This window comes from Pan paniscus, chromosome 16 (genome assembly GCF_029289425.2).
Source record: "Pan paniscus chromosome 16, NHGRI_mPanPan1-v2.0_pri, whole genome shotgun sequence".
In the NCBI taxonomy this organism is placed as follows: Eukaryota; Metazoa; Chordata; class Mammalia; order Primates; family Hominidae; genus Pan; species Pan paniscus.
In genome coordinates, this window is record NC_073265.2 from 31,245,884 (window position 1) to 31,273,539 (window position 27,656).

The 27,656-nt window shown below is 50.5% G+C and overlaps 1 protein-coding gene across 1 annotated transcript in view; it reads right to left on the reverse strand.

The window, feature by feature from the left end:
• PLA2G4E (phospholipase A2 group IVE) overlaps positions 1–19,006 on the reverse strand; it is a 37,286-nt gene extending 18,280 nt beyond the window's left edge. The window contains exons 1-6 of the mRNA XM_034939536.3: positions 18,911–19,006; positions 11,694–11,766; positions 5,732–5,868; positions 3,993–4,124; positions 2,941–2,981; positions 611–653 (exon numbers count right to left, since the gene is read on the reverse strand). Of these exons, the coding sequence (XP_034795427.1) occupies positions 611–653; positions 2,941–2,981; positions 3,993–4,124; positions 5,732–5,868; positions 11,694–11,766; positions 18,911–19,006 (522 nt within the window). The remainder of the gene's footprint in view (positions 1–610; positions 654–2,940; positions 2,982–3,992; positions 4,125–5,731; positions 5,869–11,693; positions 11,767–18,910) is intronic.
• Between the last annotated feature and the right edge of the window lie 8,650 nt (positions 19,007–27,656).

Sequence of the window (27,656 nt, forward strand, 5' to 3'; positions counted from 1 at the left end):
GTAGCTCACACCTGTAATCCCAGCACTTTGGGAGGCTGAGGCTGGCAGATCGCTTGAGCTCAGGAGTTTGAAACCAGCCTGGGCAACATGTTGAAACCCCGTCTCTACAAAATACAAAATAATAGCTGGGGGTGGTGGTGTGCTTGAGCACGGGAGGCAGAGGTTGCAGTGATCCGAGATCGCAGCACTGCACTCCAGCCTGGGCGACAGAGTGAGACCTTGTCTCAAAAAAAAAAAAAAAAAAGGTAAACTGTGCTTGTAGAATTACTGGGGTTGTGGGGTACAGGACCAAGACTGAGTCTGAGAGGAGGCTGCACTTAGTGGGTTGTTTTATTGGGGAGGCTCTTAAGGGGAAGGGTCACTTTTGGGATATGAAGTGCTCGGCCATCGTGATGTCCCAGCTACCTCCTCCCTCTGTACAGAAGCCCCAGATCGTGCCCCAGTGCTGCCTGTGCCCCATTTGGCTGGCCTCGTTTAGTCTAACTCCTGCAGAGGTCAGGATAGGACAGAGACCAAGCTGGGCCCAGTGTTTTCTCCCTTGGTCCTGTTCCCCTGAGAGCAGCAGCCAGCCGTGGCCTCTGGAGCTACAGGAACCCAGGAAGATAATTACCACCAGCACGCCATTGGTGACGAGGGTCTCAGGTGGAGAGGGACTGAAAAACAAAAGGAGAACTCCTGGTCAATTCTAGCATTCTTGACTGGTTTCTTCTAATGGCGACAAAGGGAATAAATAGGGTCAATAACAAAATATCAGAGCCTTCTTTGTTCTCATAAAAAATACTAGCTTCGGAAACCTTAGCCTTATAGGTTGTCAGGGAGGAAACTGGCATACATTTGAAACAGAATGTCCAGGAAAAAAATAGATTTATAGGTTAAAAGAGTAGGAGAGTTCTATTTTTTTTAAAGGATAACTGTTTTTTATGTCTAACCAGATGCAAATGCATGGGGTTAGAAGAATAAATAGGTTGTAAGAAATGGCTGCAACCTGCCGGCTAGAGCCGACATAAACAGTTTTGGTAGTAAAAATGATCCATTCTCCATTCTGTGCTTTATCTAACTTATGCATTTAACAGTCTGACCCAGCCGAGAGGGTGAATGTTAAATGCTCTTGTGTTATAAATTTGAGAACATAAGCCTCCAAGGTTTCAATTAGCCTGGCAGAGTCCACAGCATCCCTTGTCAAAATTACGCCCAAGGTGACTGTGTCTCCAGATCAACTTTATTGTTGTTGTTGAGAAGGAGTCTCGCTCTGTTGCCCAGGCTGGAGTGCAATGGCACGGTCTGGGCTCACTGCAACCTCCACCTCCTGGGTTCAAGTGATTCTCCTGCCTCAGCCTCCTGAGTAGCTGGGATGACAGGTGCATGCTGCCATGCCCAACTAATTTTTTGTATTTTAGTAGAGACGGGGTTTCACCAGATCAACTCTTATTACCAAGCATGACATGTTTCATTTTGCAAGCCACTTTCTAATTCAGCCCAGGAGTTTTCCCCGCCCTCTAAAAATTCTGTCAAATCAAGAATTGGAGGGGAGAGCTTCGATTTTCTTCAATGTTAAGTAAATAAAGTTGATTTTAATTTGCCAATCAGCTGTTGATGGGAAGTAAGTTCCCTCACATAGTTTGAAGATCCCCTAGGCAGAGGATTCTCCAAGTGGCAGTTGAGGAGCCCTCTTGTCCTGTCTCCCACCTGTCATCCTCCTTCTGTTCCCACGCTCATCACAAGCATAGGCGGCTCAGCCCTGCCAGGTGAAGAAGAGGGAGGAGTGAGGAACAAGCTGCCCAGTTACAGGGCACTCTGCCTGGCCTGAGGCGGGGGTTGCCTTTCTTTCTTTCTTCCTTTCCTTCCTTTCCTTCCTACCTTCCCTCTTTGTTCTCTCCTTCCAGACCTCCAGCTCTCTGAGTCCTCAGCACAGTCATGTCTCCAGGATCCTGGATCGTTTACCTAATTGAAAATGAGTTGGGCTGGGCGCGGTGGCTCATGCCTGTAATCCCAGCACTTTGGGAGGCCGAGGCAGGTGGATCACCTAAGGTCAGGAGTTCGAGACCAACATGATGAAACCCCATCTCTACTAAAAATACAAGAATTAGCCTAGCATGGTGGTGTGTTCTTGTAATCACAGCTACTCGGGAGGCTGAGGGAGGAGAATCGCTTGAATCCAGGAGGTGGAGGTTGCAGTGAGCTGAGATCGCACCACTGTACTCTAGCCTGGATGACAGAGTGAGACAAAAGAAAGAAAGAAAGAAGGAAAGAAAAGGAAAGAAAGGAAAGAAAGGGAAAGAAAGAGAGAGGGAGAGAGGGAGAAAGGGAGAACAAGGGAGAACAAGGGAGGAAGGGAGGGAGGGAGGGAGGGAGGAAGGGAGGAAGGGAGGAAAGAAGGAGGGAGAAAGGGAGAGAGGAAGGGAGGAAGGGAGAAAGGAAGGCAGGCAGGCAGGCAAGAAAGAAGATTGGAAAGAACCCTGCAAGGTGGGCCTGAGCCTCCCATTGACGTGGTTCCAGAGTTGGCTGCAGAGTTGGCTGCTTGCGGCCAGGGTTGGGGTGTTTGTTCTAACAGTTCTGGTCAAGGAAGAGACCCCTGGGCTCTGACCTCTTTCTCAGCTGGGCCTCAACAAAGCCCCCATCGCCATGGTGGCAGGAACTCTTCCCAGAAGCCACCCTTGGGAATGCAGGGGGCCTGAGGCAGGCTATTTGGCCAGAGTACTAGATCTTTAAAGCAATGCTGAGGGCAGGAGAACTGGGTAAGTGCAGTGGGGCCCAGGCTCCTACACTATGGAGAAGCTCCTGGGTGATTCTGATGCACAGTGAAGAGTCAGGGTTAGTGCCAGGAGTGAGACTGGAAGAGGGTGAGGCAGCGAAAAGGCCGACCTGCCTCTGAAATGCTCGTTCCCAGAAGCTACTTGATGGCCAGGACCTTGGTGGGCCCCGGGGCCTGGGCCTACTCACCTCTCCTCCAGCAAGAACTCCACCTCCAGCTCTTCCATGCCCTGGTAGGGGAGGGAGGGAAGGCGGCTGTGAGTGGCGTGTGCACATCTCTGCTGACCAGAACCCTTTGCCACCCTGGGAGCCGCTGTGGACCTGCCTCCGTCCTTCCCCCACAGCTGCCTGCTGCCATGGAGTGTGCTTGTGGTCTCCTCTGCCAATCTCTGTCCCCAAGTCTTTGACATCAGGAGCATCACTGACAGCCCAGGGGAGGTCAGGGTGTGGAGCTGACCCCCAGCCCCAGCATGTGCATTCCTCTGCCCGAGAGCATCTCCTTTCTGTCACTTCCCTGGCTTCCCACCGCTCTCCTGCCTTCCCAAGGGACTCAGTGCCTGTGGCAAGGGAGCGCTGAGATATGCCTTCAGAAAGCCCACTCCTTCCTTCACTGAGTCCCTCACACCTCTTGCTGTGTACTGGAGGCAAGCCAGGGCCTCACTGCGCCTTACTTTCCCCACCAGAATGTAAGCTAGGTGAGGGCAGGGATGCTAGTTCCCAAGGGGACCCAGTGCCTAGAACGGTGCCGGCCCCTCACAGGCACTCAAGTGCTGGCAGAATGATTGAATTGACAGCATCCTGGGGGCTCCAGCTCTGACTGTCTCTGATCTGCAGATTTGCCCACCTTTACCCTCATCTGTCCTCTGTTCCTGGGGCCATCCCAGCAACAGGACTCTGAGGGAAGAAAAGGAGGGAAGGGAACCAAGACTTACTACCTCTGCATTGTGTTCTGTGAACACTGCTAGTTGCCTGAATTACGGTTTCTCATTTAAGTCCCACAGCAACCTTGTGTGGTAGGTATTATGATCACCATTTTGTAGATGAGGAAACAGAAACTTAGGGAGTTATTTTTACGGCATCACATAGTGAGTGACAGTGCTGGGATTTAAACCAGCAGCACCATCTTTTCTCGACTTGACTGTGTACACAGAGAAGACCCTGGGGAATGGCTTTGTGGGAACCAGCAGCAGCTATGAGGTTATCATGAAGCCGGAGTCTGAGGGCCTGGACCCTGCACCCACCTGCGGGTTGAGTGGAAACTTCACGTGGGTTTTCTTTCGGAAACAGAGCTTGGTGAGGTCATAGAGAACTGTCAGGAGATGGTCATCTGGTGTCACTGTGTCTTCATCACAGACACTCAACTCTAGCACGTTCTAGGGGAGAAGGAAGGATGCCAGTCTGGTTACCACGGTTGCATTGACCCCTTCCCAGAACGAGGGGCCTGACCTCTGTCCTAGCAAGGAGGTAGGTCTGGGGGATGGGAGACAGCCCAGAAGTCCCTGCTCAGACGTGACAGACATTTGTAGGGAAACGAATTAAGGAAGGCAAGTGTCTATTCCCTCCTTTCCAACTCCCTGAAGCCTTCTTGGCCTTCTGTTCTCACTTTCCTACTAGAGAATTTTGCCTCTTTTACAAGCTTGGTAGAGACCTGTGAAGTATGGAAGGATTTAGTTTCACCTGAGGGGAAGGATGGATGGGAAAGAGCAAGCAAGACCCCTGCCAGGATATAGAATGTGGCCAGCACTGGGCCCCTGGGCACTGAAGACAGCCCCTTTGGTGCTAGAAAATCCAGATTAGGGAATCGAACATCTAACACTCCAGGGAGTGATGTGGCAAAGCTTGTAGGGGTTCTGATAATTGGTGGGGTATATGAACTCTATCCTTTGACTCATTAGCCCCTAGTAAGTTCTCATGGATGGTCCCAAAGCAGCTACCTTGTCATCTGGCTGAACTCTGAGGTCAGTGTTCTCAGGTGACATGGACTAATCTCTGAGGCCTCTTGTTCCAAGGATCCTGGGGGATGTGGGTTGAGGCTGCCTCTTAAATACATCTAGTGGACATAAGGTGGTTCTGGAGATTCCCAACGGGATGTGATTGTTGACCTTGTAATTACTAGAAACACAAGTATGTCCCAGAACCAACCCAGCAGCTCCACAATCCAAAGGAAGCTCAAATTCTGATTTCAAGATGGGAGACTGAACCCACATCAAAATTCTCCTCCCTTACCAAACTCACATGTATGATAGAAAAGATATTTTAAAAATAATAAGTATAAAGCCCTTCTTGAAAAGATACGTCACGTAACAAAAATAAATAAGTATCCCTAAAACATGGAGGCAGTAAGGCGGAGCTGTCAAGCCTCAAGCACCTCCAGACTGGAGCTGATGCCACTATGATGAGGCCAAATTTGTTGTAAGGGATCTCTGCTGAGGCTGTCACAACTCAGGATGCTCAAAGGATAATTATCCCATGGGAGATGTGAACTCAACTTAGAGTCATCATATATCTGAAGAAGACCAATCCCATGGAACAACTCAACAAATAAAATACACACCCAAAGAAATGGAAATAATAAAGCAATATGAAAAGAATTTAAGAGGGAGAGAACCCTCTGGCTGGAATTAGACTGGCCTCAGACCTAGTGAATAGAATGGTTCTTCCACTCTGTGTATTCCCCTGCTTGGAGAAGGCTCTGGAAACACAATCTGTTTTGGATTAAGAGACACCTAGTTTCAGCAACAATTAGGACAAGAGAGACCAGGAGAAAAAGCTAGAAAGAGAAATAGACTCAGAGAGGGGCAAACATGAGACAGGCAGAAGGAAGTAGTGGGTGTGAGTGGGAAGACAGGTTTGTAGGACAAGAAGTAGGCAGAAAGGAAAACAAAGAGGCATAAGAACACAGAGGCAAAGAGAAGGACAAGTGGGCAAGAGGGGAGTAAAATGCAGACAGGGAAGACAGGTGCAGTCCTCCATGTCTCACCTTCACTCGGCTCTGGATCTGGAAGTTGAAGCTTTCATTCCACTCTGGATTTGGGCAGTTGGAGATGGTCCTTGTCCTCAGCTTCTTCTGAGAGGCAGTGGGCAGCCAGAGGCTCACAAAACAGTCTGTCTGGCTCACTGTCCAAGAAAGATAAGTGGAACCAATCCAGGTTCAGAGAGAACATGTGGAGTCAAAAGGGAACTTCAGGCAAGCCTCTTCCAGAGCCAGGCCCCATCTCAGCTCCAGTTCCTCTCCTCATTCATGGGTCTAACTTTCCAGAGACTCAGATCCCCAAGAAGTCACAGATTGCAGGCTGTGGGTCTCGCAGAGGGCGACCCAATCCCACTGGCCATTCTCATAGATACAGATGGCCTCCGGCTCTTATTAGAAGCACCCTTGTCTCTGAGCAAACACCTGCTGGTTTGGGACAAGGTATGGTCACACAGTTTTCCCTCCGCCAAGGTAAGATCTGGAAGACCAGTCCCCAAGGGTCCGGATTACTTCTTGTCTTAGCCCAGGGGACCAGGAAAACCAAAGTAGGGCCAAGCGCTCCCTCTGGGCTGAGGAGAAGTGAGGATGAGAAGGAACACTCTGCTGTGAGTCGGCCAAGAAGAAGGGCCCCAGTGGGCAAGGACTTGAGGGAAACTAGCTATTCAGCAAGATCTAGGAGCAGGAACCCCCATCTCCATATGGCTTAATGCCTCCACTGCATCCAGCCAGGCTCTTCATACCTATCCTGATCTGCAGCATCAGGTTATGGCCCAAGAAACCCTCCCCTCTGTGGCCACATACTTCTTTTTCATTCTAAATGAACAACCCAAGTGTGATGTTGCTGGATATGCTCTGGAGAAGGGACAGAGGCTTTGACCCCAACAAGCCCTCCCAAAATGACAGAAGGTCTCCTAAGTCTTCCACCTGGAGCAACAGAAGGGATAGGGTGAAAATAGTAGCCCAGACTGGCTCCCTGCTCTAGTCTACGTGGGAGGAGGGAGGCAGAGGGGCCATGACTGCCCCTGTCACTCTCCTGGCAGTTGGCGAGGGTGAGGCCCAGGGTACACACCAGATACATAGGAAATGGTGAAAGCCAGCAGTTTCCAGTGTCAGAGAGTCCTCTCGATGGTAAAGCTGGCAGGAGGATGGGAGTTCTACACTGGTAGGACTGATTCAAACTAGTTTTTAATTATTAATAGTCACTGATGAGAGTGGAGCCAGGGCTTTCTTCGCCCTGCGTTGTCACCACACTGAAAGGTTTATCAGAATCAACAGCCCTGATCTAAATCACAGGTGTTCCTAGCTTCTGATTTCATCCCTGAAGTCTGGTTAATCTTTGAGGCCTCATCATCCAGTGAATTGGAATTCACAGCCCTCCTGCTATGAAGAAAGGTGAGATGACACTCTCCTTTAGATGTCATGATAATCACTTAATCCAGACAAAAAGAATGATTGAAACCCAACAGAATCAAAAGAAAATGATGACCTCATCAACCTACTCTTCCCCTCTATGCTCAACCTGCTCTTCCTTATCATCACTCAGGTGTCCAGGCCAGAAACCAGAGTCATCCTTGACTCTCACATTCAGTTGATTTAACCCTTTGTCTCTCTCAGACCCCTCAACTTCTCATCTGCCCTGCCACTGCCCTGGTGTAGACCACCATAATCTCTGAGGCCACTTCCCAGATAGGCTTCCCATCTCCTGTCTTGCCCCACTCTAATCTTTTCTCCAAAGAGAAGCTCACAAGGAGCTTTTTAGATATGACCATGCCATTCCCCAGTTCGAGATCCTCCAGGGGCTCCCTTCTGCCCTCAGGAAGGAGTCCCAGCCACTCAAAGTGGCTGACCCTGCTCACTTCCCCAGCCTCAGTCTCATCTCTCCACCCTCCCTAATACCCCACCCCTGCTCTGTGTGTGCGAGCATGTGTATGTGTGCACACACGTACATTCACACACATTTACACACATACGCATTCACTCAAACTTACACACACGCACTCACAGTTTAGACTCCAGCCAAACACAGTCACTTGTATTCAAAACTGCCTTTGCACATGTAGCTCCCTCTGCCCAGAACACTCTTCCACTTTCACCCACCCTTCTCCTTGCTAGCCCCTTGGGACTTCAGTAGGAACCTCCTCTGGAAGCTTTCCCTGAGCACCCAAGTCTGGGCCAGGTACCCCAGAGCCCAGAGTCCTCTGTTCCTCTCCTGGGGAGCACCCCTATGCTGCTCTGCAACAACAGGTGGACTCATCTGTCTCCATCACACTGTGGCCACAGGATACAGGTACAGATACATCACTGCAGATACAGGTCAGAGGTCAGTGTGTCTCACTGCTCTGCTGATAGGGAGACTCACCAGGAACCTGCTCAGCCCTCTTGAACCCTTCCCTTGGCTTTTCCAGAACACTGGCCCCTCCCCCTGGGCCTGGACCACACCCTTCAGGTCTGTCTCCGGTACGCTGGGAGCCTGAAGGCAGGGTGCCAGCTCTATACCCACTGGTTCTGTAATGCGCTTCGCGCACATGATTTGATGGACCCTGTAAGAGCCCCTTCCCTCTAAAATTGTTTTCCTGTCATTCGTCCATGCCTAAAATTCTCCCATGAAGCCCATTAAATAAAAACTCAGTATTTTTGGCCTAAGGCTTAAATGTCTAGTTAAGATAAAGAAATATTCCTGGCAGAGACAAGATTGATCAGACACCCACATTCCAAGCATTAGTTTTTCAGTTCTTTTGCAGAGAGCTGCTTCCCCTGTCCACCCCCAGCAATGAATGGTTAGGCAACGGTGACCTGGTTCTGAGAATTTCATGGACAACGGGGATTTCCTAGGCACAGATAAGTTCTAATCCTTGTTCCTAGTGGAGTGACAGAGGGCTTGGTCATCTGAATGACATGTCTCCTTTCCTGGAATGTGGGTGGCAGAGATGACTCAATCATCTCTATAGATGTTCAGAACTTTGTCTCTCTAATACCTCTGGAGACACCTGTCTGATATCCCTTGGGGTGCTGGTTTCAGTTTTAATTTATCAAGAGAAACAAAAACTCCTGACAACTGGGAGGTTTCTAGGACTGATTGTCTCTCAGTCCTGGCCCAAGGCTCTTTCAGTTATCGAGGAGTCAGCCCTGAATCTGAGTATTCACTGCCATTTGGCCTCTTGGAAACTTTAGGAGACTCAGGCACAAGTTACAAGACTAAATGGAAGTGCTGTTTATTTTGGATTCAAACTAGAAGGAAAAAATTTGGGACAAGGGTAACCCAGGACCTAAAAGACTTCGGGATAGTCTTAATCTAACCCAGGCAAGGTAGCAACACAGCCCAGCCTGCAGCAACTGTGGAATCCAGACCAGACATGACTGGGGTTGGCACCCCGAGATGCCACATGTGCCTTCCGCCTTGTTCTTCAGGGGAAATGAGGAAAACGTAAGCAACAGGGGGGTTTCCAAAGAGGGCCAGGTATCGCCCAAAGGCAGCCTGTCTGCCTAAGGGGCATGTAGGGAAGGGAGGAGGCTTGTAGAGCCAGACCACAGCCTGTTTCTCTAGCTGCCTGCTCTTCCTCACACCCCGTCACCTGCTGAGTGACAGGTGTGGCAGGAAGAAGACAGAAGAAAGGACCCTGGACAGTGGGAAGTCTGAGCATGCAGGTGCAGGCATGCATGGGGGCATGCAGCCAGGTGACTGGAGAGGCTGGGACAGACACACCTCAAAAGGAGTTGGAGGGCTGGGCGTAGTGGCTCACGCCTGTAATCCCAGCATTTTGGGAGACTGAGACAGAGGATCACTTGAGCCCAGAAGTTCGAAACCAGCTTGGGCAACATGGTGAAACCCTGTCTCCACAAATAATTTTTTTTTTTTTTAAAGTTAGCCAGGTGTGGTGGCCCATGCCTGTAGTCCCAGCTACTTGGTAGGCTGAGATGGGAGGATCACCTGAGCCCAGGAGGTCGAGGCTGCAGTGAGATGAGATTGAGCCACTGCACTCCAGCCTGGGCAACAGAGTGAGACTCTGTCTCAAAATAAAATAAAATAAAAATAAAAAAGAAAAAGCAGAAGGGGTTGGAGGAAGGTAAGCACTGCTGTGGATATGTGGGAGCTGGGTTGTCCCAAGGATGAGGGTGAACTCTGCCCAAGAGTGGGAAAGTGTCTGAGTGACCACCGTGGCATGGACAAGAAAGGCAAGAGAGGTGGCCACGTCCTGGACCCAGAGGACACTCCCTGGATCCTCAAATCATTCACCGATAGGCTGGGAAAGACCCCAAGAAGCTTGAGGAAAAGTCCCTGGCCCTTTGGTTGGCCACTTGGCAGACACAGACCCAAACTGGAGGCTACTGGAGCCACTCCTGCTGGCGCAGGCTCTGGACACATTGCCCTCCAGAGGCTCTGTCTCTGGAATCCTGCTTGGTCCCTTTGCTGTCTCTGGGGCTCAGGGCCCTCCCACACTTATCCATTCACACTCAGCCCTGCATTGGAGTGACAGCTTCCTACAAGTTCCCAGACTCTCCGCACCTGCACTCTAGCACAAGCTGCATACAAGGCCTCAGGAAGTCATGCAATCTCTTCCTCAAGACCCCAGGTACCCCAACACTTTGAAGGCATCCAATCCCTCCTCTGCCTCACTTCCTGGTTCTCCATACCTGGCTTGTCTCCTCTCTTGCCACACTCTCCACACCTGGGACCAGACCCTACTTCCCTCTTAGGCAATCATTAACCTCTCGTTGCAAAATGGGCCTCCAGGGCCTCTCCTCAAGTTGCTGGGAGCATCGGGTAGTGTGTGGATGTCTGGCTACAGGTCAGCCAGGCAGGTGCTCAGGGGGTGTGGCTCCCCTCCCTCAGGACAGCCTCTCCCCAAGATCGGGCTCCCAAGGCCTCTGGATACTCAGGTCCTGCCCCTCTCAGACCCCAGGCTCTCTGTGCAGCCTTTCTTGGCCACTCCCAGTTCTCATTGTTCTCCTCTGCCTCTAAACTCCCTGGTGACAAGATGGGAACGCTGTTATTCTATAACTGCTTTGGACATAGATAGCTCCTCTTGTTAAAATGTACACTCAGTCTCAGGGCTCTGTGTCTTCTCTGCCCCTCTCAGGCCCTCCCTAGCCTTTCGGGATCCCTGTGTCGCTTGAGTCATTCCTGTGTGGTTACCAGTGAGCAGGGATGCTCCCCACCTGTGGGGCCTGGATATACAGCTTTTTCCCCCTTGGGGGCCAACTACCCCTCTGGATGGGGCCAGGGGTGGGCAGTGTGGGAGGGGCTTTCGGTTCTCCTGATCTCTTAAAATGCCACCCAAAGACAGGGGTGGGGAGGATTCTGCCCACTGAGATGCCTCCATTGGCCCCCGTGGCCTGGAAATGCAGCAGGCTCTGGGATGAGGGGGGAGGTTAGGGCTGCCAGGAAACAGCACTGCACAAACAGTGCTGCTAAGTCAAGCCACATCCACAGGCTGAACTGTAGAACTGAGTGCTGTGGGCTCTGACATGGTCCCCAGAGCCCAGTTTCAGATCTTTGTCTTGAGAAGGGGCTCTGGGAGTCACCTGGCAGCTGGCTCCACGATGCCTAAGTGCCTCTCCTTCCACTTCACCCCAACAGGCCCTAACCGAAAGGAGGAGCAAGGAGTGCTCCGTGTGGTCAAAGCGGGTGCTCTTGGAAATCGATTCCAGGAAGAGAGAGCGGGGAGGAGACAGAGGGCCAACAGAGCTCTTGGGTGCAGGCACAGACTGCGGGGCAGGTAGCGCCGAGGGAACAGCATGAACAAGGGGCCTGGAAGAGTGACAGAAACCCCAAAGTCTGAACTACAACTTGAGTACAGAACACACATGCGTGCACATACATGCACACACATACATGTATACACCATGCCCGTGCACGCGCACACACACACACATACACACACGGATCCACCTGACCATTTCTCCAGCCAGGGCCTCTTCCATCCAGATCTGGTAAGCAGAGGAGAAGGAGAGAAGTGAGGTGGATACTCACGCATATCAGCCTGCCGGACATTTTTCATCCGGATGACCCTCACTGTCAACAGGTGGCATGGAGACAGCCCCTCCTGTGGAAGGAGAGGACAGAGGACTCAGTCTTCAAGCATTACCCCAAGGCCATTGCTCCGGGGGAGACTTTCCCGCTATGCCTCCTCAGGCCGGCCCAGTTGCATTACAACAACCCCTAGGCTGGTTTTTTTTTTTTTTTTACAGAGTTTCACTCTTGTTGCCCAGGCTAGAGTGCCATGGCGCGATCTCAGCTCACTGCAACCTCTGCCTCCCAGGTTCCAGTGATTCTCCTGCCTCAGCCTCCCATGTAGCTGGGGTTACAGGTGCCTGCCACATACCCAGCTAATTTTTTGTGGTTTTAGTTGAGACAGGGTTTCACCACGTTGTCCAGGCTGGTCTTGAACTCCTTATGTCAGGTGATCCACCCACCTCGGCCTCCCAAAGTGCTGGGATTACAGGCATGAGCCACCACGCCTGGCTCCCCATGCTGTTTTGTCATTGTTTGCTGGGGTTTCTGTCTGCTCTTCAGCCTGGAAGCTCCAGAGAGCCTGGGACCCTGACTGGTTTTTCATCTTTGTACCTCCAGTACCTATAGCATGCTCATATCTAGAAGGTGCTAATACATGTTCATTAAGTGAGTGAATGAATGTTCCAGCCCCATGCACAGAATGAACGCCCACAGCAAGGGAGTCCTGAGGTGTTCTCCCTCTCCTTTCTTCACTGAATAGCTGCTTATTGGCACTCTCCTCCTACTGTCCCACATGCAGATATTTGCCCTTGCCCAGGCAAGATGGCAGCCTGCTTGGGAGGCAGGCACAGTGTGGCTGCGGGAAGGGGGGTGATAGACACTGATCACGCACGGTGACATCTACTCACTGGGAGACCACATGCCAGGGGCTCACCCCCACTGGTACTTACTTAGCTCCAGCCCAGGCCTTTGCATCTCCCTTGCCCTTTGGGCCTCTTCCCCAGGGTATCTCCCCCAGGTCTTTCTGGTCACTCTATTTTCCCTTCCCAGGAAACAGTCTGCCTCTCTCCACTCCACTGTTTCTCGCAAGAGGTCCTTGTGGAGTCTTGGCTGGTCTGCGATGACCTCTCTTTCCTGATGGCAAAAGCTCAAGTAGTCCTTGGTTTGATGACTGGCTCCTGTCAGATGCCTCTGCGGGTCATGATAACCCCAGGGGTCCAGAGCCCTGAGGTGTCCCCCTTCCCTAGCACCTTGTCCTAACAACTGGGGTGTGGGAACACCCCCAGCCCTGCTCACGCGGTGCTGATGGCTCCTCCTTCCGTCCTGCCCCTCTTCTAGTTCTGATCACCTCCTGGGGGCTCTGCCATCATCTCAAGCCCAGGTCCTCAAGGAACACCCAGAGCCCTCCCTGGGCTGCAGTGTCTGGGGCAGTGGCTGTGGTTCCTTAAGGCCCCACGTCCCTACCGAGCTGCCCCTGCACTCTGAGTCTCGCAGCAGCCACTACTCTACTTTATCCCTTTTGGACCCATTACTTCATTACTTTCTGCCTCCCAGAGGCCCTGAAACCACCTCTTCCAGCCGCACCAGCTTCTCTGGACCCTACAGCCACAGAGTGTCGCCGGATCATCCTTCCTGCCTACCGAGGGACCACAGCTCTCTCCCAGTGCCCCTCTGCCTGTTGCCCTTGGCCCCAGGCGTTAAGCCTGTGGGAGCCGCTCCCGTTTCACCCCTCTCCTGGCCAGCATCTCTTCCATGGGCTGTTTTCAGAGCTCAGGGCCTGTGTGCTCGCTGGTAGGGCTCCCTGCCTCTGTTGCTCTAAGAGTGCCAGCCCTCTGATTGTTCCTCTGAATGAATGAACCATCTTCTAGAGTATTATTTTTGAGCACCTACTGTGTGCCAGGCCCTATGCTAGATGCTGGGGGGTCAGGGGTGAATACGAGGCAGAGACAGAGGTTAAAGGCAACAGCGGCCAGTGGCTTTGATGGGGAGAGCAGGTCAAGCTGGCTACAGGCTGTTGCTTTCCAGGCTTGGGGCCTCTGGCTAGCTCCAGAAGCTTCCCCGCCATCAATCATGCTCCTGGACTCTGGAAACCTCTTCTGGTCCCTAGGGCCCCAAGGCTGCAGAGGTGAGGTGCGTTTCTACTCTGAGCCGGCACACCCGGGAAGGGGCAGCCTCGCGCCGATTCTCTTCAGGTGTCCTGGTTCTGTTCTTGGTTCATGCCTTTCCTGTTGGAACTCAGGACTTGAAGCCCCTTCGCTGAGAGTTTTACCCACGCTTAGAAGAGTCTTTGTTGTCGTCCATTCCCAGCCTGAGCCCACGGTAAATGCCTACCAACCGAATGTCTGTATTTATAGAAGCGTCTGAACCGGCACCCTCGACATGCGACCCTGAATGTTCTACTCCGTGTTGCCAGAATCACTTTATACCTTTTTAAGAGGATTCAATTCTTCTCTCTTTAAATACTATTGGGATTGGGGGCAGGAGAAACAAGATATGAAGAAAAAAAAAGTTTCTATAATCCCACCACTCAGAGACCATCTTTTTATCTTTACTTTTTTTTTTTTTTTTTTTTTGAGACAGGGTCTCACTCTGTTGCCTTGGCTAGGGAATCTTTTGATGCTGGTTCTTTCAGACTTTCCTGGGGCTTAATTCTTTTTTCTTTGGAGACGGAGCCTCACTCTGTCATATAGGCTGGAATGCAGTGGCGGGATATCTTGGCTCACTGCAACCTCTGCCTCCCAGGTTCAAGCAATTCTCCCTCCTCAGTCTCCTGAGTAGCTGGACTACAGGTGCTCACGACCATGCCCGGCTAATTTTTGTATTTTTAGTAGAGACGCAGTTTCACCATGTTGGCCAGGCTGGTCTCAAACTCCTGGTCTCAGGTGATTCTGCCTACCTCAGCCTCCCAAAGTGCTGGGTTTATAGGTTTGAGCCACTGTGCCTGGCCCCTGGGGCTTAATTCTGATCAGCAACAGAATGCTGATTCTGGGAAGGTCACGTTATTTAGCCCCTTTTAAGGTCTCTTCTCCTCTCCTGAACAGCTGCCTTAAAACCAGGACAAAAGTCAAACTCACAGTCAATTATAGGTCTGGAGATTTATTTTGTGAGATCAACTCTGAAATATTAAACATTTCATGGTCAATAACTTGCTCTAACAGCATTCTGTTGGGAGCCGGAGACTTGGGCCAAAAGCCATGCACACTGCTTCTCTTCTGGTGCCGGAGACACGGCTGTGGCCTTTGGCCAGACCTCCAAGGTGCACTCCTCCTTTCTCACTCTGCCTGAGTGCAGCATGCACCCTGGGCTGGCCTGGTGAGGAGGCAGGGTCAACTTTCACCAGGCAAGCAGTTTTGGCAAAACCTGTACCCACCGGCCCACTTTCTCAGAGGGCAACTAGAGTCCAAGCTGTGGAGGCTTCAGCCCAGGCAGGAGTCCATCCTGAGGGATATTCCACAGTGTTTCAGGGCTCTGAACCCAGGTCCGGTGGTCCTCTCGGCCATCACAATCCTTCTCCTGCCTCCAGGAGGGGGTGCCTGTGGCCCAGCCTGCCTCCTTCAATATCTACTCTGGCAGGGAAGGCGCAGCCACACTCTCTCTTGGGACCTCACTCCAGGTGTCCTGCCTTCCAGGACAAGTTCACTCCCATCATCTAACCTCAGTGCCTTCCAATGCAGGTGACCATTTCTTCCTGCTCTAACTCAGCAACAATAACAACTAGCATCTGCTGCGTGCCAGCCATGCGCAGGTGCCATGTACAGGTTCTCTGTATATTATCTTGCTTAATCCTTACAACCACCCCACGAAGCAGTTATTATTAGCCTCGTCTTTACAGATGGAGAGTCAGAGGCTAAGTCCTTTGACACAGGGCTCACAGCTAGAATCAGAGACATCCAATGCTACTTCCCAAGCCTGTGTTTCTCCCACTGAGATAATCTCAGTTTACTTGGCAAACAGGAAGACAAATGTTGCTTGCCTTCATCTCCTCTTCCTTGCTTTTCTTCTCTTTAAAACAGTTTTTCTGAGAGATTCTTCTTTTCACTCAGCACTCCCCCAAAGCCAAAAAATAACCACCAAACTCTGACAATTCTTCTATGGCCTGCACTCTTACTGGCTGTTTCTACCAACACATTCTAGGATATCCCTCTCTTTTTAAACATCTAGAGCACATCAGAGCCATAAGGGTCTTTGGAGAAGTTCCCATTTTCCAGTAGCCACAGATTGCTCCACTTGAGCCTTAGATCACACCCTCCAGCTCTCGAATTTTCAGGAGAGACCCAGTTTTCAGGAGACAACCACATTTTGCCAGCACAGAATTGAGACTGGGAAGGGGGTTTGAGAGACATCCCAGCCGGATCATGCTGGGAGGAAGGTGGCAGGAATATGGGACTTAGCTCTGGGGACCAGATGCATTCCAGGAACCAGGTCTATGAGAAATGGCCTTCTTGGGTTGCAATGAATGTACCTATTTTGCTTCTGATATAATCTGTTTGATCAGTGTTGCTAGAGATGAGCAAAAATTCATGGCCTGGAGGTAATTAATCTACAGTGGAAAGATGCAATCGAGCAAAGCACCGTGTCTCTGATGTGCGTGTGGGAACAAGAAACCAGGGAGGCTGTGGAACCCAAGTTTACAGGGTTGCTCATGGTGTGGTGAGGGCCAAAGCTTTAAGGACTCAGACAAACTCGTCCCTAGAACAGGATGCCCTGGCTGGGATTGGGTATCAGGGTGAAGAGTCAAAGTATTTAAGAACAGACATGATCAGGCACCATGCCAGCTGGGCTGCAGCCCTGGAGTAGGGACAGGCATTCATCCTTCATGGGGGCATTGGGAGGGCCCTGGGGTAAGGACCAGGGAGCACTTGAAGGCTTGGAGATCAAGGCAGGAACTGTTTGGCAAACAGCACAGAGGTATATTTAGCCACTTTGCCAATCAGTACAGCTGGGCCGGGGAGGACAGGCTGGACAGCAGTTTTCTGGGAAGCCAGGGGAGAGAGAGGGCCCCACTGCTCAGGCTGCCAACACACCGTCCCAGCCCCCTCCCCAGCCTGGATTCTGGGGTTGATCTTGCTAGGACTCCACTGCCCCCTGGGGACCTATGGGGGACTGGGGGACCTTGCCAGCTCATGTGGAAAAGAGGCAGCCCCTTGAATCTCAGGATTGGCTATGATGCAATCCAATGCTGCCCCTTCCCACCCCTACTTTTATAGATATGACTTTTGGCAGGGGTGGGGGTGGGGAACAAAATGCATGACACTGCTCTGGCAGGCCCAGCTGGGCTGTGCTCTAGCTGCTGTGCATATGCTCTTATCTAACCCTCCAACCACCGCCAAGGAAGGCATCATTATCCCTGCTTTACAGAGGGGAAGGCCGCGTTTAGAGAGATTACATCTCAAACAGGCTTACACTACCCAGGAGTGGCAGAGCCAGGACTTGGGTGCAGGTCTTCAGGGCGCATGCACTCCATCCACCTGGCTCTCACTATGAATGTACAGCACCAGCTAGCAGCTTGCTCCAGGCCACGTGCTGGACTAGTCAGTAGCAGAGACAGGAGGAAAAGCCTCAGCCTCCGCATTGGAGCTCTCCCTATACCCCAAGAATCTAGCCGTTACCACAAATCAGTCAAAAGAATACTTAATTACCAAAGGGCTCCCAGGGTCAGGCTCCTGGGTGGGAGTGGGGTCTGGGGAAGGGTCTGACAACCACATTTCAGAGGTGGTGGATCCGATGCCCATCGCTGGGCCAGACGTACCCTTAGCAAACCATCCCATGAAGTCTGGGGAGCCTGGAGAGAGGGGAAGATGGCACCTGGGGAGCCTGCAGGAACTCCCTCCCCAGGGCTTCTCAGGTCAGGCCAGGCAGGTGATGCCACCTCCTCCTCCCTAGAGAGCTGGGTGTACCCTTCAGTTCCTTGCAACACCTGTGTCAGAGCTTGGACTAGCCAGGTGCTGTCTTCCAGAACATGTGGGCCCTCCTTTAAGGAGACCATTGGGAGGGGACATGATGGGACCCTAATACATGTCCCAGCCACTCTGAGCAACATCCCAGACTAAGAGTCACCTGGGAGGAGCTACTATGGCTGTTTTCCTTTTTATCACCAGGCTAGTTGAGTGGTCAGGGCAAGAAATCCCGGCACCAACATGGACCCTCCAGGCCTGACAGGGGCAGATGCAGCTCATGGAGAGGCTCCTGAAGCCACATTTGGGGTCCTGGGCTCTTAGCTGCTTCACTGCCCCCTTTGAGGTAAACTCTGTCACCTCTGTGGAAGACCTGTCCTGGCCCAAGCTCTTGGAGGCTCAAAAAGATTGGCAGGAACAATAGGTGGCCAGACGCCCTTCCAGCCACCCAAGTGCTGTGGGGAAACCAGGGCACACCCCAGGAGGCAGTGTCTACCTGGCTGGGCAGCAGGGGCACTGGCCACCACCCACCATGGAGCTCCCTGACTTGGGCTTCTAGGAGACTGAACAGGGTCTTCATCTCTCCCACCAAGGGGCAAAGTACTTTCAGGGCATCACCCATGTCATTCAATGATTTAACTTGAGCCGGGGAGGTGGCCCTAGGGAAGGTAATGAGGAAGAAGTGCTGCCTTCGAGGAACCAACTAATGATTCTTCCCAAGGTGAGCCTACAGCAGATTGAAGCATTGAGGTCATCTCCCTATTGCCTAGATGGGGAAACTGAGGCAGAGTTGGTCTAGAGCCCTGGCAACCTGATCCATGAACCCAGAGGTCTCCCTGTGAGGCTGTGAGGAGTTGGATGGACCCACGAGCCTTGACTGTAAACCCAGGTGGGCAGCTTTGTGGCTGATGGCAACAGATTGACAATGCCACCAATTCTCACCATACACTACACCATACTCTTGCACAGCATAGAAGCTTAGGATGTTTGCAGGGTTAAATCCTGCTTGCCATTAGGGCAGGCCAAATGTGGATCCCCCTGGCATACTCTCTACCTTGGGTGCTAGCCTGGCCCCAGGATGGCCCCACGGCACTTCATGATGCCTTGAAAATCTTGAGGGTACTCTCAGCAGGGCCACCCAAGCAGGAGCCCTGGCCCCAACTGGGCTAAACCACTTCCCCCAGGTTTTAAGATGAGGCTGCCTGAGCCCAGGTCCTTGGGATGTCCAATGCCTACCAGCCCTCCCTGAGGCCCGTCTCCTGCTCTCAGCTCCCTGCCCCTCACTTCCTGGCCATGCCTCCCTGGCCAGGAAGCCCCAGCCACTGAGCACCCCTCCCTCACCTTCAAGGCACAGGTGGCCGAGGGCCTGCTGTCTTCTGCTTGGCATGGGTCTGGCAGGGAGTGGGAGACCCTGGCGTGCATCTGCCTCAGGAGCATCACGGCAGCTCTCCAGCTGGGTGGCAAGATCAGGAACTTATACTCTGACTCAGAGCTCCACCTTCCTGGCCACAGCTTGGCAGTAGCTGGGATTGCTCTGGGAGTGGTTTGAGTGGGTAGACAGATAGGGTGCATGGGCCTAGATCTCTTCATATCAAAGAAATCACAGGTCTTCAGGTCATAGAAATACAGGGACCTGCAGGGCTCTGGTCTTTGGGGTCAGCAGTCCGTAGCCCCCAGCCACTCAGAATGACCAGGTCTTCAAGGGCACAGTGGGTGGCAAGAAGAGGACACTGGACCCACATGACTGTAGGACTAGCCCGCCATAATTTGGGAAAGCTCTATCTCTTCAGCTTATAGAGGTCATGGCTCATAGATGCCCCTCTAGGAGGATGCGACCGTCGCTCCCAACTCCACTTCAGTTTCATGGCTTGGTACCCCAGGAGGTGTGGCCAGGGACCTTCATGGGGTCCCTGGCCACAACTCCCAAAGAGATCAGGGTCAGTGCTCCCAAAGCTAGAGTGTGAAGAAAGAAAATAATTGCCCAATACTTCGTGAGAAAGGGCCTGGGGCAACCATCCCCTGTCCTCCCTCCTGGGAGGCCAGGTGGAGAGAGGGTGTGTCCAGCCCCTGCCTGGTCTCAGGACAGCTTGGAGGATGCACCCGCCCCGCCCAGATGATTCCTATCTCTAGCCTGGTGGCTCACTGAGGGGCCTGACAAGGGCAGCTTTGCCTGCTCTGCTGCCTGACTCTGTACACTGGGAGTTTCCTGCCTGAGCTATTGCCTGGGGCCCCACAACCGGCTTTTCTGGCCCATAGATAGAAGTGCTTTTTTGAAATTGAGGATGAGATCTGAACATGGGACAGACTGGGCCTGAATGCAGGGATGGAACCCGGTTGGAGGTACCTGTGGGAACTCTTCACGTGCCTGGCCTTCCAGAAAGTGGAGGGGCCTTAGCCTGCTGCTCTCCTGGCTTCCTTCCTTGCCCTGCCCTCCCCTCCTCTGCCAAGGATGGGGACTCAGCACCACATCCCTCAGTAAACTCCACAAATTCAATTTAGTTCATGTACCTAGTAAGCATCTGCTGTATACATCCTACTGAGAGAGGAAATCCTAAGCTTGAAGTTGCTGACAGTCTGGCTGGAGAGCCAGATGCATCCAACCCCTCAGAGGCTCAGGGATCCAAGTTTCCCTGTGGTGAGAGGGGGCATCTTAGAAGGATCGATAACAAGCCTTCCTTCACACTTGTGAAGATCCGTGGTTTACAGCAGTAGTCCCCATCCTTTTTTAGTGCCAGGGACTGGTTTCACCGAAGTTAATTTTTCCGCGGGTGGGCGGGAGATGGTTTTGGGATGATTCAAGTGCCTTACATTTATTGTGCACTTTATTTCTATTATTATCATATTGTCATATATAATGAAATAATTATACAATTCACCATAATGTAGAATCAGTGGGAACCCTGAGCTTGTTTTCCTGCAACTAGATGGTCCCATCTGGGGGTTATGGGAGAGAGTGACAGATCATCAGGCATTAGATTTTCATAAGGAATGTGCAACCTAGATCCCTCGAGTATACAGTTCACAATAGGGTTTGTGCTCCTATGAGAATCTAATGCCACTGCTGATCTGACAGGAGGTGGGTTTCAGGTGGTAATACAAGTGATGGGGAGTGGCTCTAAATACAGATGAATCTTCACTCACTCGCCCACTGTTCACCACCTGCTGTGTGGCCTGGTTCCAAACAGGCCACGGACTGGTACTGGTCTGTGGCCAGGGGGTTGGGGGCCCCTGGTTTACAGAGCTCTGCCACACAACTAAGAACTGGCTAGGGAACACAGAAGATGGAAAATGGATTCCAGCTGGAGAGGGAAAGAATGGATCTGAAAAGGCCTTACAGAGGAGGTGGCATCTGAATTGGGCTTTAGACGAGGAATGGGATTTCAACAGCTAGTGAGCCTAGGCACCACTAGGAGGAAGAGAGAGGCATCCTAGGAGGAAGAAACAGCATGAACACAGGCAGGGAGGCCAGAAAGCAGGGCACGCTTATGTATGCAGGTGGTCTGGTGTCTGTGCAGTGAGTTGTGTGGGAAGAGATACTGGGGGTAGAGAGTGGAACACAGGGGTGGTAGAAATTGGGCAGAAAGAAGGAGGCTTTGTGAAAGAACAAATCTGGAAAACACCCAGGTAAGGCCCCTCTGCTCTCTGGAGGGCCAGGCACATGAAGAGGTCCCACAGATACCACCAACTTGGTTCTGGCCCTGCATTTGGACCCAGTCTGCCCTGTGTTCAGAGGTCACCCTTCATTCCATACTAGATTAGGGTCCAAATAATCATGACCCTAAAAGGCCATACTTTATATTTGGACATAGTCTCTAAGCAGTAGGGGGCTATTGATGGTTTTTGAGCAGGAGAGCTGAACTTTAAGAAGGCAAGGATGATTGATGTTGAAACAAGGGATCAATTAGGAGGTGAGATGTGAACCATCTGGGATAGGGGAAGTAGGGTGGAAAGTTAAGGGAGAGATAAGGCCAGAACAGGCCATACAAGCTAAGTCCAGGAGTTTCTGTGGCAACTCAACCCACAGCACTATACTGTCCTGAAAGTCATGGGGTCCCATCTGTCTCCCCATCCCTCCCACTCCCCCACCCTTCCCAGTCAGATAGGCCAGGTTGAGCCCCAAACACCAGGGCATTCCTCAAGGCCTCCTATTTGGCCTCTTCTCACCGAAGAAGCCCAGCCACAAACCCCCACTCCACCCTCATCCATTCTATGCGATGTGTGGAAAATCTAGGTCTCCAACCCATATGTTTCCTCACTGTCTATCAACTCCTCAAGAGCAGGGTCTCAACTCATTTTAGTTGAATTAAATCAAATTGAATAGGGGGCTGATGGGAGGTTGGTGGAAGTTTCTTCCCCCACATCCTCTGTGGTGCCTCTGTCCCAGGTGGGAGCCAGCGTGACCTTGAACTAAGTGGACTGATCTACTGGAAAGTATTTACCGACCGCCTGCTGGGTGCCCATCTCTGTGCTGACCACTCAGGTGGGGTCTGGAATAAAACAACCAAGAATGTATAATCTAGAAAGGGGAGGAAAGGGGGCAAAATTAAAGGGTAAATTGGCCAGTGTGGGCTCTAAGTGGGATGGGAGGGGAGCAGAGGACTGGGGGGGGTTGGAAGTGGACTGGGACAGTGAGTAAGGAGTGTCAGGCAAACAGTGACATCCCCACGCCAGGGTGCAGGTGCCAAAGCAGCAATCTTGGTACACAACTGCTGCTCCAAGTCAAGTGCTCTTTTGGCAGAGTTCCTTCTGTGTGGAAATTCTGAACTCGTCTCTGCGGCAAGGGGAGGGAACAGTTCCTTTCCACCCAGCACTGATGACCAGGGAGCCCCAGGATCCTCAGATCCCCTGGGCTACTTGGGCCCAGCCTTGCTGCTGTGTGCGCTGAGGCCTCCGACTCCAGGCCCGTCGCCAGGCTTGTTACCTGGCACTTCAGCTGGGGTGACCAGGCACTGCCTCTGCCAGCAGACTCTTGGCCTCAGGTAACCCAATATTGAAAAGCACATTCCTCCCAGAAGCCCAGTGGATGCCACTCCCCTGTGGGCCCAGCAAGGATGACTCCTCACTGTCCTCTTTCCAGGTGGTTCAGGGCCTTGTCCCTTCCTTCCCACCTCCTGCCAGCAGCACCTGTCTCCAGCCTCCTCTCTGCCTCCTGCAGCCTGTGAGCTTTAGAAACACTCCCTTCAACCTCTCGTTCTTCTGCTGAAAAGCACCTAACGCTTTTCCAGTCTTTGCCAACAAACTCTGGATTCCAATACCTTCCATAAACCAGGTAGGGCCCAGGAGCAGCTCTACGTATATACGGAATTTTAGCATAGAATAAAGGAAGTATGTGAAATCAGTCGTGAAACCATAAGAATTAAAGAGGAGCCAGGCGCAGTGGCTCACGCCTGTAATCCCAGCACTTTGGGAGGCTGAGGCGGGCGGATCACAAGGTCAGGAGATCGAGACCATCCTGGCTAACACAGTGAAACCCCATCTCCACTACACAAAAAATTAGCTGGGCATGATCGCGGGCACCTGTAGTCCCAGCTTCTCAGGAGGCTGAGGCAGGAGAATGGCATGAATCTGGGAGGCGGAGCTTGCAGTGAGCCAAGATTGCACCACTGCACTCCAGCCTGGGAGACAGAGTGAAACTCTGTCTCAAAAAAAAAAAAAAAAAGAAAAGAAAAGAAAGAAAGAGGAAAGAAACATGAAAGGTGACTCGCCAGTGAGACAGGTTTACTTAAGAGAAAACAAACCTGAGAGGGGCTTCTGGCCAAGTTAGGTCAGAGGCATACTCTCTTACAGACTAAGAGTTTTTAAGGATTCAGAGTGGGAGAGTTTATCAGAGGCTTGGACTGCTTCTGTGTCTCTTTGTTGTGCTTATCTGGGAGGGAGAGTTGTGTGTCTGTTCCCATACATCTTCCTGTAGCTGCAGGCATACCTCCCCCCACCCCCCACTGGAGTCTGCTTTTAGCTTCCCTATCTTAGTGCACCTGAAGGGAAAGGAATGTGCTTATTAAGGCCCAATGTTTTACTGGGACCCATTGTATGCAGGCGAAGTTTGGCAGTTCCAAGAGACGTTCCCCCTACCTCCCTCTGTGCCCAAGCTATCTTATCTGTGTTTTACTGCCTGCTCTTTCTGGCTGCTTGTAGTTAGAAGAGAAGTGATTTCCTTGAAATGCATGAGGCTAGAAAGGGAGCTGGAACTTAGAGTGGTGGTGTTTGTCTGAGATGACAGTGCTCCTGCTCTGTCAGAAAGGATGGACCATTCATTATTGGAAAAGCTAGCTTACCATTTGGAATAAAATCAAATTAACTTCACAAAATAAATTCCAGATAGCTTAAATATCTAACCATTAAAATAAAACTATATATAATTTAAAATGAAATGTGAGAGTACATTTATATAATGTTAGGTGGAGGAGGATCTTCCTAAACAAGGTATAAAACCTAGAAGCAAATAGGGAAATATTGCCAGTTTTGAATACACAGAAATTTTAAACTTCGGTAAAGCAAAAGATGCTATAAGCAGAGTTCCACCTCTACAATAGATCTCACGTTTCCCCTCTTAATAAATATTCATGCATAACAAAATCACTTTTAAAAAAAGATATAGAGGAGAGTCTTGCCCTACCAGGTACTAAGATAAATTACAAAGCCATACTAATACAAACAGTATATTATGGGAACAAAATGGAGGGAACAGAGACAGACCCCTGCTTTTCAAGGGAACTTAATATATGATAAAATTGGCACCACAAGTCAATGGGAAAAGAATAAACTGTTTAATGGGTGACATGGCAAAAGTGACTTACTATATAGAGTAAAAGAAAACAGCATTCCCATTTCATACCATATAAAAAGGCAGGCTGTAAAAAATTAACACAGGGAAAAACCAGGGAAATGCAAATTCATCAGAAATGCAAATAAAAATGAAAATGAGATTTTACTACAGCTACTAAATTGGAAAAAATTGAGTAAGTTGGATAATGGCAAGTGTTGGTAGGGATATGGAAACAGAGTCACCATCGTGCTCTGCTGTGGAAGAGGAGGCTATCAGGTCAGTGAGGACACTCTGTCATCACTTAGTCAAAGTAAGAATATCAGACAGCAATTCTGATTTGGATATAGAAAGATATGTATGAGGGTCGGGTGTGGTAGCTCATGCCTGTAATTCCAGCACTGTGAGAGGCCGAGGCGGGAGGATCATTTGAGGTCAGGAGTTCGAGACCAGCCTGGCCAACATGGTGAAACTCCATCTCTACTAAAAATACAAAAATTAGCTGGGCGTGGTGGTGGGTGCCTAGAATCCCAGCTACTCAGGAGGCTGAGGTAAAAGAACCGCTTGAACCCAGGAGACAGAGATTGCAGTGAGCTGAGATCACACCACTGCCCTCCAACCTGGGCGACAGAGCAAGACTCTATTTCAAAAAAGAAAGAAAGAAAGAAAGAAAGATGTGTATGAGGGCATTCACTCCACATCACTTACAGTATGAGAAATGTGGAACCAGCCCATGTGAGAGCATGGCTGGAAGCATGAATGGGGAGTGAAGGACGTGCAACCTGCTGCAGTCATTCAAAGCAACACACGAGACACACGCAGAACAACATGATGGGTCTGGGACACTCAGTGTTGACAGGAAGAGGCAGGAAACACTGGTAAATCTATCAAGGACATCTACAAAAACTTCAATATGGCTAGGGAATATATTCAAATAAAATACGCATTGAACACAGTAAAATGATTGCCTTTCTGCTGGGAGGGGATGGGGAAAGTTTTGTGGGTATGGGGAAATAGCAATCAATCAAGAAAGCTGGAAGGGGCCCCCCAGGGACCAGTGAGGATATTGGGCCATGTCTTGGAGTCCTCTGCACCTCAGGTGAGAAATTTTTTTCCCTCCAGCTTTTTCCCAGATGTTGCTGCCACTGCTCTTGTCTAAGCCATTATTTCCACTTAACTCCTATATCGCCTAACGGATCTCCCTGCTTCTACTTTTGCCTTCCTGTAAGCCACTCTCTACAGAAGAGCAAAAGTGATCTCCTGAAAACATAAGCGAGATTACGTGACTGGCCGGATTCAAGCCTGCCCCTCACTTCTGGTGGCTGACTTCAGACCTTCTCTGAAGGTCTGTGTGGTCGGGCTGCTCACGTTTGTCCTGCTTTTCCCTTCACACCCAAGCTCCAGCTACACTGGTCCTTCATGCCCAGGCTCCTTCCCATGTTGGGAATTTGGCCTGAAGTCCTTGACCCCACTCTGTTCATAGCTGCTCTGTCTCATCCATCACAGCCCTGCTCAAATGCCATTTTCTGTGGCAGCCCTCCTGGGCCACCCTCCATAATGTATGGGGCCTGGGCCACCCTCCACCTCTCATCTACCTACTTGCTTCTGTGTTGCTCTATTAACATAATTCATCATATGCTCACTAATCTTGTTTTCTTATTCTTTTTGCCTTTTTCCACCAGACTGTAACCCTTTTCAGGACATGGACATTGCCTGTCTTGTTCATCAGCTGGAAATACCTAATGCCCATCAGTAAAGGAATGGCTAAATTAGTTACGACACATTCACACACATTACACAGATGTCAACAGGAGCAAAGTGGCTCTCATTTATTGAATGTTTACAAAGTAGCAGGGACTGGTCTAAGTATTTTATATTGCCTGCGAAGCAGATACTATTATTATCTCATTTTAAAGAAGCAGAATTGAAACACAGAGAGGATAAGAAACTTGCTCAAGGTCACGATGGTAAGTGACAGAGGTGTGACACTAGTTAGTTTGGATTTAACCACTATGATCCCAGGTAGAAAGCTGCTGACCTGGAAAACTGAGATTCTGTACTGTGTTTTTATTTTATTTATTTATTTATTTATTTATTATTTTTTGAGACAGAGTCTCACTCTGTTGCCCAGGCTGGAGTGCAGTGGTGTAATCTCGGCTCACTGCAACCTCCACCTCCTGGGTTCAAGCGATTTTCCTGCCTCAGCCTTCTGAGTAGCTGGGATTACAGGAGTGAGCCACCATGCTGGGCTAATTTTTGTATTTTTTGTAGAGAAGGAGTTTCACCATGTGGGCCAGGCTGGTGTCAAACTCCTGACCTCAGGTGATCTGCCCACCTTGGCCTCCCAAAGTGCTGGGATTATAGGCATGAGCCACCGTGCCCAGCCTGTACTGTCTTTTTAAAAGGCTTCTTCTATGTGCCTATGTTTCTTGATAAATAAAATCCAATTTCCTAAAACAAATGTACAATGAAGAATATAATTTTCATGACATAAAGTAAAACAAGCCTTACAGCTTCTCTGGGTAAGATGAGATTAAAAAATCAACCATGGAAGTTAATATGTTGAGATGTCCCAGAACTTCTGGCCAACAAACTAGATGTGACTCTATTTCATGATGACAAGATAACAAAGTATAAACATTACAAGAAAGGACCTTCACTCCAATGTAGGTAATGTTTGTATTCTTAGTGTCATCAATGTATCTGGCTCATGAATATTTTCTGCCCTGCCTTATCTTTACAAAATATTAAGGGCCAGCTTAGTGCTTTTCTTTTCTTTTCTTTTTGAGACAGAGTCTCACTCTGTTGCCCAGACTGGAGTGCAGTGGCGCGATCTCAGCTCATTGCAACCTCTGCTTCCCAAGCTCAAGCGTGATTCTCCCATGTTAGCCTCCCGAGTAACTGGGATTACAGCCACACATCACCACGCCTAGCTAATTTTTGTATTTTTTTTTGTAGAGACAGGGTTTGCCATGTTGCCCAGGCCAGTCTCAAACACCTGGGCTCAAGCAATCTGCCCACCTCAGCGTCCCAAAGTACTGGGATTACAAGCATGAGCTACTGTGCCTGGCCCTTTTCATTCTCAAAGCACTTGTATCCACAGCTCAATATTTCTCTTCCTGCCATTAAAACTTGTGGCCTCTGGTTTCAGCTAGATGCCAGGCTTTATTTCCCTGCTCTGTACTCTCTTGCTCATACAGTGAGGTGCCAAAAGCCTTCTGCACACTGAGTTTACTCCTTATCACCCATCACTTTGGTAAGGATGACATTGTCATTGTCTCAAGACTGAGTATGGTATAGCAGTCTAGACTTTAATAGACCTGG